Source organism: Eubalaena glacialis, chromosome 12 (assembly GCF_028564815.1).
Source record: "Eubalaena glacialis isolate mEubGla1 chromosome 12, mEubGla1.1.hap2.+ XY, whole genome shotgun sequence".
NCBI classification, from domain to species: Eukaryota; Metazoa; Chordata; class Mammalia; order Artiodactyla; family Balaenidae; genus Eubalaena; species Eubalaena glacialis.
Window position 1 is genome coordinate 37,336,261 of NC_083727.1, and position 19,238 is coordinate 37,355,498.

The 19,238-nt window shown below is 42.7% G+C and overlaps 1 protein-coding gene across 1 annotated transcript; it reads left to right on the forward strand.

Moving 5' to 3' along the window:
* Positions 1-303: 303 nt before the first annotated feature.
* Positions 304-17,976, forward strand: HDDC2 (HD domain containing 2). Its single transcript, XM_061207295.1, has 6 exons — positions 304-432; positions 1,661-1,782; positions 3,639-3,741; positions 10,204-10,272; positions 14,268-14,406; positions 17,629-17,976. Exons 1-6 carry the CDS (start codon positions 361-363, stop codon positions 17,724-17,726), a joined length of 603 nt encoding a protein of 200 aa, XP_061063278.1. The 5' UTR covers positions 304-360; the 3' UTR covers positions 17,727-17,976.
* The last annotated feature ends 1,262 nt before the right edge of the window (positions 17,977-19,238 follow it).

Below are 19,238 nucleotides of genomic sequence, written 5' to 3' on the forward strand. Positions count from 1 at the left end.
CACACCCCAACCCCTCTGCCCCTCCCCAAGGAACTGCAATCCCTTTAAAAGTTTGATGGAGTTCAGTTGAGCGGAGTTTAGCAAACAAGTAATGCATACCTAGATGCTCCAAGTACAGTGCCTCTGCCTTGGATGGTGCAATGCCCAACGGCAGCCACTAGGGCCAGGAAGGCGGAAGACTGGACAGAACGGTCGGAGAAAACCAGGGTGAGGAAATGGAGAAGGAGGAGGGAGAGGAGGAGAGGGAAGGAGGGGTAGGGAGGACGAATGGGAGGAGCTTCTGGGGGGAGGGGCTTCGGGGGGAGGAGCTTCGAGCAGCGGTTGCGCTGCCGGCCCAGACCTGTCGGGATCGGTAGCCGCATGGCTGCGCCCATCTCGGGCCGCGGGGCCCGGAACCTGCTTCAGTTCCTGCGGCTGGTGGGGCAGCTCAAGGTGAGCGGGCGCCGGGAGGGCCGCCTGGGGCCCGGGTCGCGGCTGCGCGGAGAGAGGCCGGGGCCGGCCGCGGGGCGACGAGGCTCCTGCTCCCCACCTGGCCCGAGGCCAGCCCCCTTCCCCCGTTCTCCCGGCCTCGTGGCCCCTCCGGATGGATGCGGTCGTGCGTCCGGACCGTGGGCGGAGGAAGCAAGTGGCGGAGACTGCGTGGCCGGGTTGCTAGGACCGACCCCAGGCCGGGAGGAGTCCGAGCCGCGCTGTTCCCTGTGTCGGCCTGGCGTTCCGATGGGGCCGGCCCAGGCGGCCTTTCGAGAGGTTTCTGGAGGGGATCCGGCGCGGTGATGTGCTGGTCCCTCTGCCCGCGTCTGCCCCGAGTACTTTTGGGGCTCACGACCCCACAACCGGCCAAGTGGGAAGATCAGAACCCATTGGTCCTGCAGGGTTTAAGTGGAGTGCTTAAAATCTGTCTCACAATTACTTATAGAAATAACAAGACTCTTTTTTTTTTAACGGAGGATTTTATGTAGCACACACTGGAGTTACATCCCAGGGGTCCTCCTCCTGCTAGCCCACCCCTGGCCACACCCAGTTAATGATTTTGCAGAATTTCTCCAAGTTCAAAGCAGATTATCTGTTTCATGCCATTGTTTCTACAGTTTATAAAATTCTTTAGAAATGTAAACTCCCGAGTCTCACAGGATCACATCATGATTTGAGTAAAAGGAAGAGTCATGACTGGTGGGTGCTAAATTAAGTTAGCAGTTAGAAATGCCTTATCCTTTGTGCTTCGGAATTTGGAAGTCTGTCGCTTGTTCACGACGCTTTCACCACAGTGTTTTCTACTTGTGTCTAATGAGTTGTTTGAAGTAAAACTTACCAACTCTTATAGTTAGGAAAGATAAGATACTTTACAGTTTTGTTCTTATGTTTTAAGGACTTGTATATGATCTGTACATCAGTACATCGGTAACACGGAGTAACTTGACTTTTGGACTTATGTATTGTATACTTGTGAATTATTCCTCCCTCCCTCTCTCTTTCTCATTCTCTGCCCTCACTGGTTTATTTGATTCCAGAAGTTGATCATTTAGGTTAGTTAAGCGTTTTTTAATATGTACTGAAACCATTACCCAGCTTCTGTGCCCTATTCCCTGGACTTCTCTTGAAGAGCACCATAGATAGTTAAAATACTTATTTTTATCAGTTGTTTTCTGTTCATTTTCATCAGAGAGTCCCACGTACTGGCTGGGTATACAGAAATGTCCAGAAGCCAGAGAGCGTATCAGATCACATGTATAGGATGGCAATTATGGCTCTGGTGACCAAAGATGAACATCTTAACAAAGACCGGTAAGCTGTGAACTTCGGTGCCGGTTAGGGTCTGTGGGTATGCATGACTCTTCATGACTGAGGCCTGTGTCAAATTCTTGTAGCTTAGTGTATATGTCAAGAAAAATTACTTGAGGCAAACCATACAGATTCAGGATGTGGGAAGGGGCACTATATGCTGATCGCTTCAGTTGTTGTAAACTGTACTCTGGGTTTTCTCCTGGCAAGTGAAAGAGCCTGCCTTGGTCTCAAGGAAACTTAAGTGTGATGTGAGGGTTTCCAGGGCCTTGAAGGTAAGTGTCTTTTGTCTAAAATTGTATCCATACACTGTGTACCTTTATTTCACCCCTTTTCTGAATAGTAGCACTTATTTGTGAAGTGACTTTTTGAAACTGTATGTGCAGGAAAGAGCTGAGAAAGATATCCTCTCTCCCTTCAGTCAACCAACAAGTGTTTAAAATGCTTTTTGAGGGACTTCCCTGGTGGTCCAGTGGGTAAGACTCCACGCCCAATGCAAGGGCCCTGAGTTTGATCCCTGGGTGGGGAACTAGATCCGGCATGAATGCCACAACTAAGACCTGGCTCAGCCAAAATAAATAAATAAAATAAAAAATAAAATGCTTTTTGAGCGCAGGGCAAACTTTCCTAGCAATACAGTATAAGATAGTAAATAAAACCCAGATGAATTACACAGGCCCAGAGTGGCTTCCATACAGAGCACAAAATAAATTAAGTTAGAAAATTTAACTGGAGAGATCACCTGTTCTTGGGCGGTCTTAATGGAGGAGACAGAATCGGAGTTGACCTCTAAGGTGTTGATTAGGTGGAGAAGTAGAAGACAGCACATAAAGAGAAGGGCAGAGAAACCAAATCTCTGATGGTAGGAAAGTAAAGGTATATTTTGGAATTGATAAGTAAATCAAATTGATTGAAACAAAGGTCCATTAGGGAGTCTCAGGAGCCCTGTTACTCTGTAGATGGTGTAGAATTTAGGAGATTTTTGGCAGATAGTACAAGATGAGCACGGTGTCAAATGGAGAGGCACGTAAGAACAGTCTGAGATTTGAACTAGATGAGAGAGCAACTGCAGGCAGGGACACCTGTGAGGAGGCTGTGAGGTCTTCTTCTGCCTTGGTGGTGGTGGGAGCATAAAACAGACTGGCCCTCTGGGGCATTTATCTCATGAGCTGCCTTTATTATTTTGATGATGTTTATCCTAATCACTAATCATTATCACTAATAATTATAATCATTTGTTGAATAATCAACATGTTTCAGGAACATAAATTATCAAATTTAATTTTCATACCAAAGTTATGAAGTATTATTACCCCTTTTTTACAGATGATAAAAATGAAGGCTGCAAAACTCATCATTTAAAGAAATTAAGTAACTTGGCAAAGGTCACACAGCTAATAGTTGTTGATTGCTGGATGCAAACTCAGATCTGTCCAACTCTACCCATTTCTCTATAAAGGGCCTCATTTTGACATCTGACTAGTACATTGGGGAAATGATAGTTTTTGAATTTTGTATCAGTAAGTAAATGCTATAACTAGATCACCTCCTGGCTTTTTAATCTAAAGTTATCAACCTTTTAAAGTGACATTTGAGAAACCAGCTATTTTTTTTTTTAATTCATGCTAACAATTTCCCCTGTATTCTCATGTATTGTGCTGAATATTAACTAGCAGTTTTGATTCAGAACTGTTGCAGGCTGGCAGAATATAATTACTTTAGAAAATACTGCATTAAAATAAAATACTCCATGAGTCTGGAGAAAGAAAACTATATTGTGTAACTTCAAAGTAGTATAGAGAAGGAATCTGTAGTGAATATAATTCTGTGTAATTATTCACCATTTCTTGCCTGGTCAGATGTGTACGCCTAGCCCTGGTTCATGATATGGCAGAATGCATCGTTGGGGACATAGCACCAGCAGATAACATCCCCAAAGAAGAAAAACATAGGCGAGAAGAGGTCAGTGTTGACTGTTGACTCCACAAAAGACCACCAGAAAAACCCACTACTGAAACAAAGCTAAGTTTATTAGACCTATTGCAGTAAGGGAGAGTACCTCCTTGACAGAGTTTTAGTAGTGTCTCAGAAAGGAGGCTCAAGGGAGGGTATTTATAGAGTTTTAGGGCCTGGGCTGGAGGATGTTTGGATGCATCTTACAAGAGGAGCTACTATCTTACAAGATGGGATTGCACAGAGTTTAGGACATAATAACTTTGGGGCGGTAGGGCTGGTGAGCCAAGGTCTTAACAAGCGTCTTGAAGGGCAAGCTGTTAGTGCTTACTCTATTTTGGGTGGTTTACAATCTTACCTTCCAGAAGTAAGGATTTCTTGGAATAAGCAGTGAATTGGTTTTGCTTATCCTAAGCCTTGTTTAACACAGAGACAGGACATTTTGTTGGTTTCAGTTCTCGTGGAGGGGCATAGAGGGGACCTGAACACAGAGTACAGCTAGTACGGCTTTCATTAGAACAATGGAAATAGCTGGAACTTGAAGGAATTCTCCATGCTAGTTTAAGCTCTTTGGAGAGAAGTTCTATAAAGCCCAAGAATAATCATTATTATAATTAGTATTTAGTAAATTTTAAATTAGTCCTTTAATTTAGTGGTTAAAAGTAAAGAAAAAAATTTTATATTAGTAAAAAATGAATAACATCAATAAAACATTGTCTGCTGATTTGGACTCTAAACCAGAGCCCAGAGACAAAGAGGAAGACATACTTGAAACAGAGACTGGAAAATCCAGGAAGGTTTTTTTTTTAAATGCTGAATGGCTGGTTCCCAATTCAGGGATTATTGCAAGCTGCTTTTATTGTAGGCCAGAGAGATTGATCCTAAATGTCTAAGTCAACAGATCCTTCATCAAGGTGGTTTAACAGGGAAGGTGGGCTTAAATAGCTGTTCTCGGAGCTGGCGGAGGCTAGAGCTCAGTAGCCAACAGCATTTTTGCCCCTCTAGAGGCAAGAAGATCTACAAGGAGTCTCAGTTTAGGAGTTCCAACACACCCTAAATTATGGTAGTAAGGGGAATAGTGTAAGGAATGTGTTCTTAGTGTAAATACAGGTCCAGAACACATGAGCATCATGACAGTCTGTAAAAAGGGAGGAGCTAAGGGAATGTTTCTCTGTAGGAGTCTAGACTGTCCTGAATAAAGAATTCTTAGGTTGATTGGCAGGATTAACACAAAAAGAAACCAATTAGCTCAAGATACTGAGTTGCGGAAAGGAGTTAGCCCCAAACCAGAGGATGTTGGGTATTGACATATGACATATAGAGAAAAAGGAGGAGGAAAAGACTCCTCAATTATATAGCACGTTTTTAGGATGTACGATTGTTTCATTCAAGGGTAAATGTATACCTTGTGGAGGAGAAATCACATACTGAAGTACCAGAGGGTGATCAGAGACCTTAAAGTGACGCAAAGGAAGAAGATAGCGTTCCCGTATAGGCACACAAGGAATGTGAGGTTCACTCCACAGAGGAGCGAGCCAGAACCTTCTGAAGAAAAAACATTCAGTAGGAAGGATCTCCAACCACTGGAGACAGAGAAAACCTACCTCTGTCCTGACAGAAGCTGAGTCCTGGCTAGTGACACCCCCCGGAGGGGCATAGAGGGGACTTGACACTCAAGAGTGCTGCTTCTTCCTGGACGCCGTATCCAGGCAACGATGAAAAACCTGCCCAGCCTCATTAAACCTCCTGGCTGCTGCCCACTCCATCTGATATACAGGAGAATAAATATCATCATCAGAAGGGACAGGGGAAGCATCTTAAAGAACCCCAAGTTCTTGGACAGGAAACCAAAGGCTTGGGGAGTGCTGATTCTTCATTGCCTCTTCCTCTGCTAGTTAGGATTTGGGACAGAGAAAACGATCTGGGAGGTGAACAATTCTTTATGCAAATGGTGTTTATGAGTAAGATTTGGATGTCTGAACCATAACTTAAGATAATTAAATGAGGGTTTCTTGGCTCCTCGAGGTGGAAGGCACATACTGAAAACCAGGAAGTATCGTTTGCCCAGAGGCTAGCCAACGGCATCAGAAAGGCTTTAAACCAAAGTAGGAATGGGAGGAGAAATACTTGATAAAATTGGAAGGCTGATTGTCTTGGAGGAGAGTAGGTATTAAGATGAAAGGGAGAATGAAGGTGTAGAAGAGAAAATTCAGGGGGGCCAAAAGTAATACTTGTAGTCTGACTCCCCTCCTAAACAGGATAAAATAAACTTCATATTATAACCCTAGTTGGTAAATGATGCCTGGTAGGGATCATTAAGAAGTAGTGGGATGAAGCTTGACTCTGGAGTATAGCAATAGCAGGTTATATGCCTTTGCAAAGGGAAAACTTATTAAAACGGAAGGCAGAGTTATGATATATATGTACCTGAGAGTTAAAGTTGCTGAAGAACTAGAGGTTAAAAGGGGAAGAACCAAACTTTATTATGGGAGTAAACATGGCAAGACGGAGAAAGTGAAAACTACAGTGAACATTTTACAGAGTGCTTTTCCTGTGCCAGATAACAAGCACTTTATATATATTAACTATTTAATCCTCACAGCAATCCTTTCAGGTAGGTAGCACTATTAACCCCATTTTACAGATGAGAAACCTGAAGAACAAAGAAGTAACTTGCACAGGGTTCCACAGCTAGTAAATGGCAAGCAGGGTTTCAAAGCCCATCTGAATCTACAGTTTGTCATTAACTGTTGCACTCTTCAGCCTCACCAATGATGTGTGAGTGATGAATACTGCTTTCTGGGTGCTTGTCACAAAACTGACAGACATTTACTGAAAGCTTCACTCAGCTCAGAACGGTAGGCAGATTCTTGACATGCTTTGCTAACAGGAAGAAGCTAGGGAAATTATCACTCTAAATCTGTGTGAACAAGACAAAACTCAGTTTAGAAGTGGGAGTGGCAGGGCTCACCATCAGGAAGGGAAAGTCTGACATCTTCAGCCATTTGTCCTGGACTTTAATAAAGTCGATTTCAGTGGCTCATTTGAAAAGGTAGGCATGATTCTGTGGCATATGCAGCCAAACAAGGAATAACAACTAAGAGGTCTCAAAATGCAATTCTGATTATATAATAACAAATGATATCAATGAGTTTAGGTCCAGAAAATCATTGCTCAATTTCAGGAAGAGAGCAAAAACGTATTTGTTTGCTATGTTTTGTTTTTTAAAAGACATGGTGATTTTAGTCACCAGGAAGCTTACTAAAAAGTCAGTAATCATATGTGATTTCCAAAAAGCCAACTCAGCCTTGGGCTGCATTTATAGAAAAAGAGCATTTGGCATGTTGGAAGCTTTGGTTCCACTGTGTTTCAGGGTCAGACCACATATCAATCACTATATTCAGTGCTAGGTGCATCGCTCTGAAGGAAATAAAGTAATCCCTTGTCAAAGCAGGACTTTTATGTTTATATTCTAAAAGTTTAGATTTTGATATGTCTCTGTACCTATATGTTATTCAGTTCCTTCTTTTCAAACAAAAGCAATGGGCAAACTTATGTTTCTAGAACAGTGTAGAGAAAAGCGATCTATTTATAAAGACACTATTAATTTTTGAAAGTGCAAAGTATTTTCTCAAGTATTTTGCTGAGATTTTTGAAAAAGAAACAAGGGAGAATGCAGGTGCAAAATACCCTAAATTTCATACCACTAAGGCTGCTGTAATGCTACAAACCATTCAAGATGGTGATGTTAGTTACAAGAGCAGATCGTTGACACTGGCCAATATGGTTTGCTCTGGAAGTGGTTGTATTCTATAACATTTTTTTCTCCCGGTAATGAATAATTATATATACAAATATTCATTTTTATTTTTATTGCTTTTTCCCATCTCACCATTTGATTTTATGTAAGACCTTTGCCACTTATATATACCCACTTTGCCAAAAGTGGTTCTTACAACCATATTCTTTTCAAAGAGCCTAAGCTCTAGTTAGAAGAACTGGACCAGATTAAGAGGCATAGCATGAAGAGAGTGAAGGAATTGGAAGCCATTTGAGAGTAGATTACAGACCTCATGCCCCCAAAATGTGATATTTTAGAATTTTGGAGCAACATAGAAATGAAGGAAGAGATGGGAATGAGAGGGGCTCCTGGGACTTGGAGACTAGAAATACGTACTGAAAACACCCTCCATGCTCCCACTCTCTCATCTCTGCTTTTCTGTCGGTTTTGGCTCTCCAGGCTCTACTCGGGGCTTCTGTCTCCCAGCCTCTGCTGGACAACTCATGCAGATGGTCCCTGAGTGGCTGGTTTGAGCTACATGGCCATCCCTTGGACCAATCACTGGTTGCAGAGATTCTGGCCCAGCTGGGCCACTGCCCACCTGTTTGACATTGTGTTTTTATGAGGGAGGAAGGCAGAAGAGCTGGGGCTAGGCATAGTGGAAGGACTACAGGGACAATTTTCAGCTTGATGTAAGAAAGTACTTTCTACCAATGCTGCCTAAAGCCCATTTGGGTAACCTCTTGAGGTGCTAGGTTCCCACCACTGGACATGTTTGTGGAGGGAGGATAAGAAGTGCCCAGTGATGCTGCTGGATGGTTTGGCTCATTACCCTTTAACATCTCTTTTCAGTCTGAGTCTGTGAGCCTACGAAATGCTACTTGTAATTTCCTTTATGTTAATAACAATATCTGCCCATTTGTGTAGTGCTTTACATTTTGCAATAAAAACATTTTAACAATAAAAAATGAACATAATGGTATACAAAAAATTTCTTTGAGATTTGTAATTCACTGATACTTTCCTATTCTCCCCACACTCAGGTTTGTTTTGAACTCTAGTATGCTTATGGTTGAAATTCATGTGGGCATCTTGTGATTCATCCACAAGATGTAAAATCCATAAAACTCTTAGAGGAAAACATAGGCAGAACACTCTATGAAATAAATCACAGCAAGATCCTTTTTGACCCACCTCCTAGAGTAGTGGAAATAAAAACAAAAATAAGCAAATGGGACCTAATGAAACTTAAAAGCTTTTGCACAGCAAAGGAAACCATAAACAAGACAAAAAGACAACCCTCAGAATGGGAGAAAATGTTTGCAAATGAAGCAGCTGACAAAGGATTAATCTCCAAAATATACAAGCAGCTCATGCAGCTCAATATCAAAAAAAACAAACAACCCAATCCAAAAATGGGCAGAAGACCTAAACAGACATTTCTCCAAAGAAGATATACAGATTGCCAACAAACACATGAAAGGATGCTCAACATCACTAATCATTAGAGAAATGCAAATCTCAACTACAATGAGGTATCACCTCACACCAGTCAGAATGGCCATCATCACAAAATCTACAAACAATAAATGCTGGAGAGAGTGTGGAGAAAAGGGAACCCTCTTGCACTGTTGGTGGGAATGTAAATTGATACAGCCACTATGGAGAACAGTATGGAGATTCCTTAAAAAACTAAAAATAGAACTACCATATGACCCAGCAATCCCACTACTGGGCATATACCCTGAGAAGACCATAATTCAAAAAGAGTCATGCACCACAAAGTTCATTGCAGCACTATTTACAATAGCCAGGACATGGAAGCAACCTAAGTGTCCATCGACAGAGGAATGGATAAAGAAGATGTGGCACATATATACAATGGAGTATTACTCAGCCATAAAAAGAAACGAATTTGAGTTATTTGTAGTGAGGTGGATGGAGTTAGAGTCTGTCATACAGAGTGAAGTAAGTCAAAGAGAAAAACAAATACCATGTGCTAACACATATACATGGAATCTTTAAAAAAAAATGGTTCTGACGAACCTAGGAGCAGGACAGGAATAAAGATGCAGACGTAGAGAATGGACTTGAGGACACGGTGGGGGGGGGAAGGGTAAGCTGAGACGAAGTGAGAGAGTGGCATGGACATATATACACTACCAAATGGAAAATAGATAGCTAGTGGGAAGCAGCCGCATAGCAGAGGGAGATCAGCTCGGTGCTTTGTGACCACCTAGAGGGGTGGGATAAGGAGGGTGGGAGGGAGATGCAAGAGGGAGGGGATATGGGGATATATGTATATGTATGGCTGATTCACTTTGTTATACAGCAAAAACTAACACAACATTGTAAAGCAATTGTACTCCAATAAAGATGTAAAAAAAAAAAAGATGTAAAATCCTTGGCCTCTCTTCTGATATTTCTGTAATCATTTCACACCCTCCTCATTGTCCTTTTTTGTGTCTGGTGTGCTGTAGGCCACAAAATAAGTGCTTGTGAATAAATACTTATGAACAAATACATTTATTTAATGTACACAACTGCCCTCCTTGTAAGCCTAAATATTGTCCAATATTCTGCTGCCCCTTTGGGAGTTATTTGTAAGAGTTTGAGTCCATTATTTGGCATTTGTAGATGAGTTGTTAAATAAATGTGAATATGATTAAAATAATGATTTGGTATTTCAGGAAGCTATGAAGCAGCTAACCCAGCTCCTCCCAGAGGATCTCAGAAAAGAGCTCTATGAACTTTGGGAAGTAAGTATATCTGATGCGTCGCTTTTTATTGTAACTGAATTTATATGGCTCATCAGTGTTTTATTTGACTTAGACTATCTCAATAAGCTGTCTCCAACTTGTTGCTTTTTCGGTCGTGTCAGTTTCTCACCTCCCAGCTGCTGCAGGAACTTCTCAGGACTAATAGTAATTTTTCTTCCCATTTTCCCATTGCCCTTGTCACCGTAAAGCCTGGTAGGGATACTGACTCACAGCCCCTGGATTTCCTGATGCATTGCTCTCATCCTCCAGCCTGTCAACCTCACACCCCCCCACCCCCCCCCCCCCCCCCCGTCTCTGGTCCTTGAAAGGAATGTAGGCTTTGGGGTAGCTCAGAACTGGGTTCCCACCTCACTCACCACTTCCTGGCTCAGTGACTTGGGGCTCCTTCCCCTCCCTGAGTCAGCTGTCCATCTGACAGGGTGTTAGGGCTGAGTGAGGTCAAGGCCAGGTGCTGCCATGGAGCCCAGCGCAGAACGTGGGCTCTGGGTGCTCAGTCCCTCCCTGGTGCTGCGGAGAGCGAGGACCGCCAAGGCGGGTGGGCCGGAGGGAAGGGGCGGAAAGAGCCCGGCAGACTCTAGTGCTGCCACTACTCCCCCTCCTGGTGCTGTTTTCCAGCTGTGAAGGGAAAACGACAAACAAACCCCTGCCTACTGCAGTTTCTCACTTCCCTCCAACCCCACTGACCCTCCCTTGCTTGAGCCTCTAGCCCCACCCCTTACGCTTGGGTAGCCCTGCCTCTCACTCTTACTTTTCACGTTTCCTTCAAAGCCCTGCTCCCTCCTCCTGTCTTCTGAACCTGACCTTCCACCTGTTCTTTCACCCCCTAAAACTCATATGTACCTCCAAATAAGACCTTATTTGGAGCTAGGATTCTTACAGAGGTCATCAAGTTAAAATGAGGTCATTTGGGTGGGGCGCTTTTCCAATAAGACTGGTGTCCTTATAAAAAGGGGAGTTTGGATGTAGAGACACACATATTGGAAGAATACCATGTGAGCATGAAGAAGGCCATCTGTAAGCCAAGGAAAGAGGCCTGTAGCAGTTCCTTCCCTCACAGCCCTCAGAAGGAACCAACCCTGCAAATACCCTTAATTTCCAATTCCCAGCCTCCAGGACTGGGAGATAATAAATTTCTGTTGCTTAAGCCACCCGGTTTGTGGTACTTTTTACAGCAGCCTTAGAAAACTAATTCTCTCTCTCTTTCTTCCTCTTTCCCTGATACTGTGCAGTGGCTACTTTATTATATTCTTCATTATTTTTTAATTATCTCTATATTCTCTCTCTTTGGCTCTTTACTGTATCTGTTAGAGTTTTGTACGGTTATAGCTGAAAGAAAGCCTGTTTCCAACTCCCTTATTTTATGGATAAGAAGACTGGAGACTAAAGAGCTTTGCCTTGCCCAAGGTCTCTTAGCTAGCTGGTGACAAAGCAAGGCCACAAGCCTGCCTCCTAACTCAGCATTTTCTTTATGTCATTATGCTGTATGTCAATTAACTGAACAAGCATTTATAGTTCTTTTGTATTCATGATACTGTGTCAGTTACTTACTATTAATTGTAAGAGACCCTTGGTTTCCAGGGGCTGCTGTAACAAATTACCACGAATTTGGATGGCTTAAAACAACAATGTATTGTCTCACAGTTTTGGAGGCCGGAAGTCCAAATCAAGGTGTTGGCAGGGCCATGCTCCCTGAAGGCTCTGGAGGAGGATCCTTTCTTGCCTCTCCCTAGCTTCTGGTGAATGCGTCTTCCAGCTTTGACATCCTTGCCTTCTGAATACGTTGTTTGAGTCTCTGCCTCCTTAGTCAGGTGATGTTCTTCCTGTGTCTGTATCTGTGCCCAGATTTCCCTCTCGTAAGGATGTCGGTCATTGGATTAAGGTCCATCCTAATCCATTATGACTTTATCTTAATTTGATTACATCTGCAAAGACTCTATTTCCAAATAAGGTTACATTCGTACGTTACAGGTAGACATGATTTTGTGGGAACGCTATTCAACAGAGAACACAGATTCTCATAATAACTTAGCATGTTTTAGATTCATGTACATTGGCTTCAATACCAGATTTCCAAGGTTCAAATTACTGGCTCCTCTGTTTACTAGCTATGTGATCTTGGGCAACTTACTGAACCTCTCTGTGTCTCAATTTCCTCATCTATAAAATGGTACTAATAGTAGTATACCTATTTTATAGGGTTGCATGGCAATCAAATGAATATATGTAAAGCAGTTAGAATATTGCCTGACACATAGTACACTCTATTTTTCTGTCTCCAGTCCATATGTTCTGATTTTGATTCAAGAAAATAGGGTCATTCTGTACCCAGGGAACTTAGTACTGGTTACATAGAAAATGGCAGTTGATTGATTTCTGAAATGTTAATCACTGCTATTCACAACTGTAAATAGCTATCAGCCCAGGGGGTCACATCTAGTTAAAGCAATTAAAAATCCTTGATTATAATTTATCTTTTACCATAGAAGTGTGAAGTCAAATTTTAGTAAGTCAAGGGAAAACATTTTCATTTTTTTCCTCGAAGTATCACACAAAGATATCCACCCTACCACCTGCATTTTGCTTTAAAGAAATAACCCTTTGAATCCCAAGGCAAAGCAAGAGGTGCTCCCTGCCATATGCTGAATGCCTGGCACACTCACCTGCCCTTGGATTGTTTCCCAGCATACAGCTGAAGATACTGTTGGGTTAACAAGTACCCCTTAAAAAAGCCTCTCTCTGTTCTATCCTTTGAAGTACAAGAGCAGTATTTTGGCGGGGAGTTTGATATACAGCAACATGAGGGTCCTGGGTCCCAGAGGGAGAGTCACTAGGAGGTGGGAAAGTGGAACACATAAAAGACAAACTTTATATATGTCAATACTTCATGTAGGGCCAATCTTTCCCCAAGGGAGAGGGAGGTAACCTTTGATCTTCCTCTCCTTTCCTCTCTTTCTTTTTCCTTCGGTCCTCCATGTTGAGAACCTGGAACTTGTATCTCTTTCCTGCTTGAAATCCTCATCCTTCTGTTGTTCTGCAAACCCCAATCGGAGCTGCATCTAATAAAAACCAAGAAATCTTCAGTGATTCACATCACATCACCCTGCTAAGAAAGCATGACAGGTTCATTATCTGAACACATCTAGGGTGAAATTACAAATGAGAACTTGGCAGGGAAATCAGTTGGGAATACTTTGGTCTTAATAGAAGAATGGTTCTATATAGTATTAATTGGGACTGGTGGTTTTGTGACATGTGTCATGCACTAAGAAGCAGACTGCCTCTTATTTCTGGTCTGCACTGAGGAGGGAGGGAACAAAGGGAAGAGGAAAGGTAAAAAAGCCACTCCCCGTCACTACCTTCACTGCCTCCCTGCCACCAACACATGCACATACCCATGGCATGAAGAGTTCTCAGACCCTGGCTGTATCCTCAAGAGTCATAACCCGGAGGGACTTGATTAACTCCTCCCTATTTGGAAAGCAAGGACAGAGATTTCCATTGTAGAGTGGTAACCGAAATTAAATGAGAAAGCTAGAAATTCACTTCAAAAGGAAAAGGAAACGTGACATTAAATGGAGAGGGAAATAATTTGAGAAGCATAAGATGAAATATTAGCTTGAAGTTGAAAAGACCTGCTCTACTCAGGTGGATTAAAGCATAATGATCTTGAAGACAAGTTACTAAACAGGAAGGAAAATGCTTGGAAGTGTCCACGTGAACACATGAGGCCTTGCAGGCATCGGGTGGAATAGATGGAGCTGTGAGCACCGCCTTCCCACATGCAGTGCCGCTGTTAAGCTGTGGAATTGCAGGTGACTAGTCTCTGTGATGGGTTTGTATGCAGTGGAGAAATGTGGCCAGTACAGAATGTGCTTTTAGCTGTGACTCTGATTTCAGGTACCAGAATGAGAATTTTCCTGGAATAACCTATCATGCAGCCCTAATCATGTGGCTTTAATTGTCCCTTTACTTAGGAATATGAGACCCAATCTAGTGCAGAAGCTAAATTTGTGAAGCAGCTGGACCAATGTGAAATGATTCTTCAGGCATCTGAATATGAAGACCTTGAGAACAAACCTGGGAGACTGCAGGACTTCTTCAATTCCACAGCAGGTATGCAATGCTGTTTTCAATAAGCATCATTTTAGTTTGGCTTAGTTTACTCCTAGTGTATATAATGTTAGTCATAACATTATATTATATATCCACTGTTGTTACTCTCCTCTGACACTTTCGTATGGAGCATCTGAGAAGCAAATGGTGGGATTTATGGTATGAGGCGACCTAGTGCACAAGAGCATTGCCGCCCTGGAGTCTGTGCACCAGGTTCACGTCACACATACTAGCTGTGTGCTTCCGGGCAGTCTCCTGACCTCTCTGTGTCCTCTCTGAAGAATGGAAATCATAATACCCTACTTAAGACATAGGCTGGTTTTGAGATTCAAGAGAGATAATGTATGTCAAATGCATTATAATATGTAAGTGCTTTATAGATGTCAGGTCATGTTAAGGTGGAGGTAGAAATAGAGACAAAAAGAGAAAAATCCAAAGAGCTGAAGTCACCGTCGTCGTTATAGCTCTTCAGAGCACAGGCCTAAAGTCAAACTGCATGGGTTTGAATCCTGGTTCTGCCACATACAATTTATGTAACTTCCAGTAAATTAATACTTAACCTAGCTCTGGGCCTTCGTTTCCTTATTTTTAACTTGAGGATAATTACAAAATCTACATTATAGGGTTATTTGAGGATATATGTGAAGTGCTTAGAATAATGGCTGGCAATAAGCCTTAGCTATCTTCATTTTGATTCAGCTTCTGGAGTGAGGCACCAGGTGCACTGACCACTGGTGTTCATGTTGCTCCCTGGAGTAGAACTCCATCTCTCTCCCCTGGGAGTTCTTCAGGCTCAGCTCAGCCTCCATCTCCCCTGAGAATACTGTTAGCGATGATTTTTGGGGGACCTCTCTGGACCCTTTTGTGACCTCATCAAGTAGAGGAAAGTCCCAGCTCCAAAATATGATTTGCATTGTAATGAAGTTGATTTGATTTTCCTTCTCTCTTTTCCAGCCCCACTACCTCTGCCCTAGACAAGGCCCTCATTATCTCTGTATTGGACTGTTGTTATAACCACCTCATTTAATCTGCTAGGCTCATGAGTTCATCCTGCATGTCTCGGTGCTTTCCTCCTTTGTAGATATAGGTATCATCACCTCTTTGTTTTTTAAACGTTTGTGGCTTTCCTCTTCTGACACTTTTTAAGTTGTCTGAACGGCTCTGCAGGCTAAGGCCACTCAGCTGTCTGGTTTCCTCTCCTAATCCTCCCTGTCACAGCTGAGCATTCCCTTCTTTTTACTCAGTCTGCCCTTGGTCTGCAGCTTGCCTTAGCGTTGTCACAGTCTGACTTGCATTCTCCGTAATGATGTTCCTCGCTGGGTTTCTTTCCAAAACCCCACTTGCCCACCCCACCCTATCGTAAGCTGTTTGAGGGCTGAGACCAACCAGCTTTGTCTTATCTGTCCTTGATATAGGTGATGCTCAAAATGTTTGACTTTGGTTCAGTGGAATAATGTTGTAAACCAGGGGTCAGCCAACGATAGCCCGTGGGCCACACTGGCTGCTGCTTGTCTCTATCAATAAAGCTTTACTGAAACAGCCACGCTCTGTCTTTCTCTGTTGTCTATACTGCTTTCATGCTACAGCAGCAGAGCTGAGTAGTTGGCAGCAAAGACCAAACAGTTCACAAAACCTAAAATATTTACTATCTGACTCTTTACCAAAAAAGGTTTGACCAATGATTGGGTTACTAGATAGCATATTTCCCCAATAAGGTAATAAAAATATGTCATGTTTATGTTGTTCTTTGCATTTTAATACTATTATCTTCTATTTTGGTACATTCACAATGAAAAATAGAAAATGAAACATGAGAATACTAGTACAATCAAAAACTATGGGAGCTGGAAGGGTCATCTGGTTTAAACTCCACATTTTATTGAGGAAGAAACTTGAGCCTGGAAAGAGGGTGATGTGCCCACAGCTGAGTTGAGATTAAAATTCACTGCGCTTTCCACTCTGGTGCACTATTTCTAGTAAAAATTTAGTAAACTTAAACAGTGTAAATGATGTAAGAAATGGTTTCTTACCATTTCTTGCCCTGGTTTGGACCAGGGTAGTAATGGTAGAAAAAGTAAGAAGTCAGATTCTGGATATATTTTGAGTATAGAGTCGACAGGATTTGTGTATGGGGGGTTTATGAGAGGAGTCTGAGGATTTTCGACTTCCCACTAGACAGGAAAGATGGGGGGAAGAATAGGTTTGGAGGAAGAAAATCAGGGGTCCCAGAAGCCAAGGGAAGAAAGTGTTTCAAGAGGGCAGGAGTAGCCGTCAGATTTAGCAACACGGAGCTGATCGGTATCCTTGGTAAAAGCAGTTTTGGTGGAATGATGGTAAGTCTGACAGCATGACTTTTACACAGTGGGGCAGAGGGTGGCCTGGAAGCAACGAGGAGCGTGGAGGACAGGCCCTGGCCTGGTGGTAGGAGCTGCATGAGACAGAAGACAGCCACGGCTGGAGGGGCTGCAGAGAAAGCTGTATCCTCCGGACGAGTAGGTGTCAGTTAGGGCAAGAAAGTGAAGGGGACATTCAGAGAAGAGATTGAGCCTAGCGAATCAATGGAATAGAGTTAACTGTGGAATGAAGAGCAAGCAACAAAAGGCACTGGCAAGAGAAGACAGTCAGGGAAGAAGAGACGGTGGGTTTAACCCCCCCGCGTGCTAGCCACCATCCACCTAAGATAGCTCGGAGCTTGGTTGCTGCCCAGGACAGAAGCCCAGAGGGTGCCAAGGAGCCAGGAAGACAGCACAGACTAGCCGGTTTCATTGTAGATGTTTGCACTCTTGTTTGCATGCTGGGACAGCCCAGACCCCCTGGTCTTCCTATCAGTCTTTATATATGTAGGTGCATTGTTCCCCACAACTAATTGCGGATTCAGAATGGACAGCGATTGTTCACAGTTCTCTGGACTCCATCCTCCCTGAGTTTCCCTGGAGTTCCTGGTAGGGGTATTCAGAGGCTGCCTGGTGAGGTTTTCCCCAGCTCTGCCTGAGCTGTAGTTCGTTGCCTGATTCCCTTATGCTTGATAGCATCTGGGGTGACGTAGCGTAAGCTCCGCGTGGTTGCCTTTGGCCTCTCTCCAGGACCTGGAATCTTACTCTGCGTTGGAGTGAAGTATGGGTCAGATCACAGACTCGAGCTCCTGACAAGCCCTAGGATCCAGCTGGAGAAACTGATGTATTCACTTGTCATTATCTTTTTCCCCATCTTCTTGCATTGCAGGAAAATTCAGTCACCCTGAGATAGCCCAGCTTGTTTCTGAACTTGAGGCAGAAAGAAACGCTAACATAGCTGCCGCCGCCAGTGAGCCACACTCGTGAGATGCACTCCTGTAACAAACATTTTATTTTTCTGTTTCATGGTATTGTGTTTTGCCACTGTTGGTCTGTGGATTCCCCAGATGTGAGTCTGTTTATTTTCAATTGCCTGGACTCCAGCAAGAAACGTGATACAATTTGGACAGTAAAAGAAGCTACAGAACAGGGTGTGGTCCTGAAAATGCCCTGGATGAAGACTTGGAGGGTGGGGGGCTTTTTATGAACTGAATAAATAAATTTTGAAAACCTTAAACTTTGGAATATTTATTACTGATTTTAAGTCATCTTATTCTGAGTTAATAACCTACCTCCCTGAAGGCCAGATTCATTGAACAATAGAAAATTTAATTATGATTGCTTTTAAGAAGATTCTTCAGCTGGCTTAGTGATAAGGATCCAGGAAAGACAAAAGTATCATAATGCATTCTCCCATCAGATGAAATGTTGCTTTATTCAGATTCTGCAGCCAGATTTTTAATTCACAATGATCTGCTTTAGGCCCCTGATCATAGACTTGTAAACCTGGTAACTGGTTCTGCCCCCCACCCCAATCCTTTCTGTCATTTGGGGATATAAATCTGGGCATGCGATCTCAAATGGCATTTCTCTTCCTCTGTTTTTCCCTGGCTGATTTATATTCTTCAGACCTTGATTATAAGAATATTTATCACCAGACGAGAAATATATGAGTTATTACTGGGTCACGGGACCTTTTGGAGAGAACACATCCGACCCGACTTCTTCCCCTCATTTCCCTTTCATAGGGTAAGTAATCTGCCCGCTTGCCTTTACATGTTGCACAGCCACTGAATGGTGAGGAAAGGAAGGCTATCCATGCAGACCTGCTCAGTAGTTTGGTGGGAGCATGATGCCTGTCCCTTTAATTCAAATGTTAGTTTCCATTTGAAGAAGGCCTAAAAAGGCTGGCATGGTGAATCCTAGGCACCGTTTCTTTGGAAACTCTTTGCAGTATCCATGGATACCCAATCTGCCGGAAGCAAGGTGCATGATCTCTTTAGGAGCAACACAAACGTGTACATAGAGCTGATCTGCATTGAAAAGAGCAGTGCTGCTCTGCACTGAAATGCTGTTGCATCACAACAACAGTATGTAAAAAGCAGTAAATAGTTGAAAGTCAGCAAAGTCTGGTTATTAATTGGAGATATGGTTAAGAAGAAAACAACTATATCTATCAGTGTTTTGGAGTTTTTTCTCCTGGCATGAAAACATGCACACAAAATAACCCTTGATAAAGTTCAAATATTTATAACCAGAAGATTTTCTGTGGCCCTGGAGTTTTATTTGGGTTGTTTGCCTGCTGTAATTTTCATAAATCCACACAGAGACTTTCGAAGTCTTTACTGGGTCAGACTTAATACTGGTCACAATCATTATCTCAGTTTTCCATTTACCTACCAAATGAGGGTTCACACTTAGTCCTAAACCTTCCTTATTGGGCTAATATATTTAAAAACAGAAAATGTAATGATGTTATAAATAAAATATCCTTTAATA

Excerpts from the sequence above, each read along its gene's own strand:
- HDDC2 (XM_061207295.1), top strand. The coding sequence starts at position 361 with ATGGCTGCGCCCATCTCGGGCCGCGGGGCCCGGAACCTGCTTCAGTTC. Across the intron at positions 3,742-10,203 it reads AAAAACATAGGCGAGAAGAG|GAAGCTATGAAGCAGCTAAC; the intron begins GTCAGTGTTGAC and ends TTGGTATTTCAG. Across the intron at positions 14,407-17,628 it reads CTTCTTCAATTCCACAGCAG|GAAAATTCAGTCACCCTGAG; the intron begins GTATGCAATGCT and ends CTTGCATTGCAG.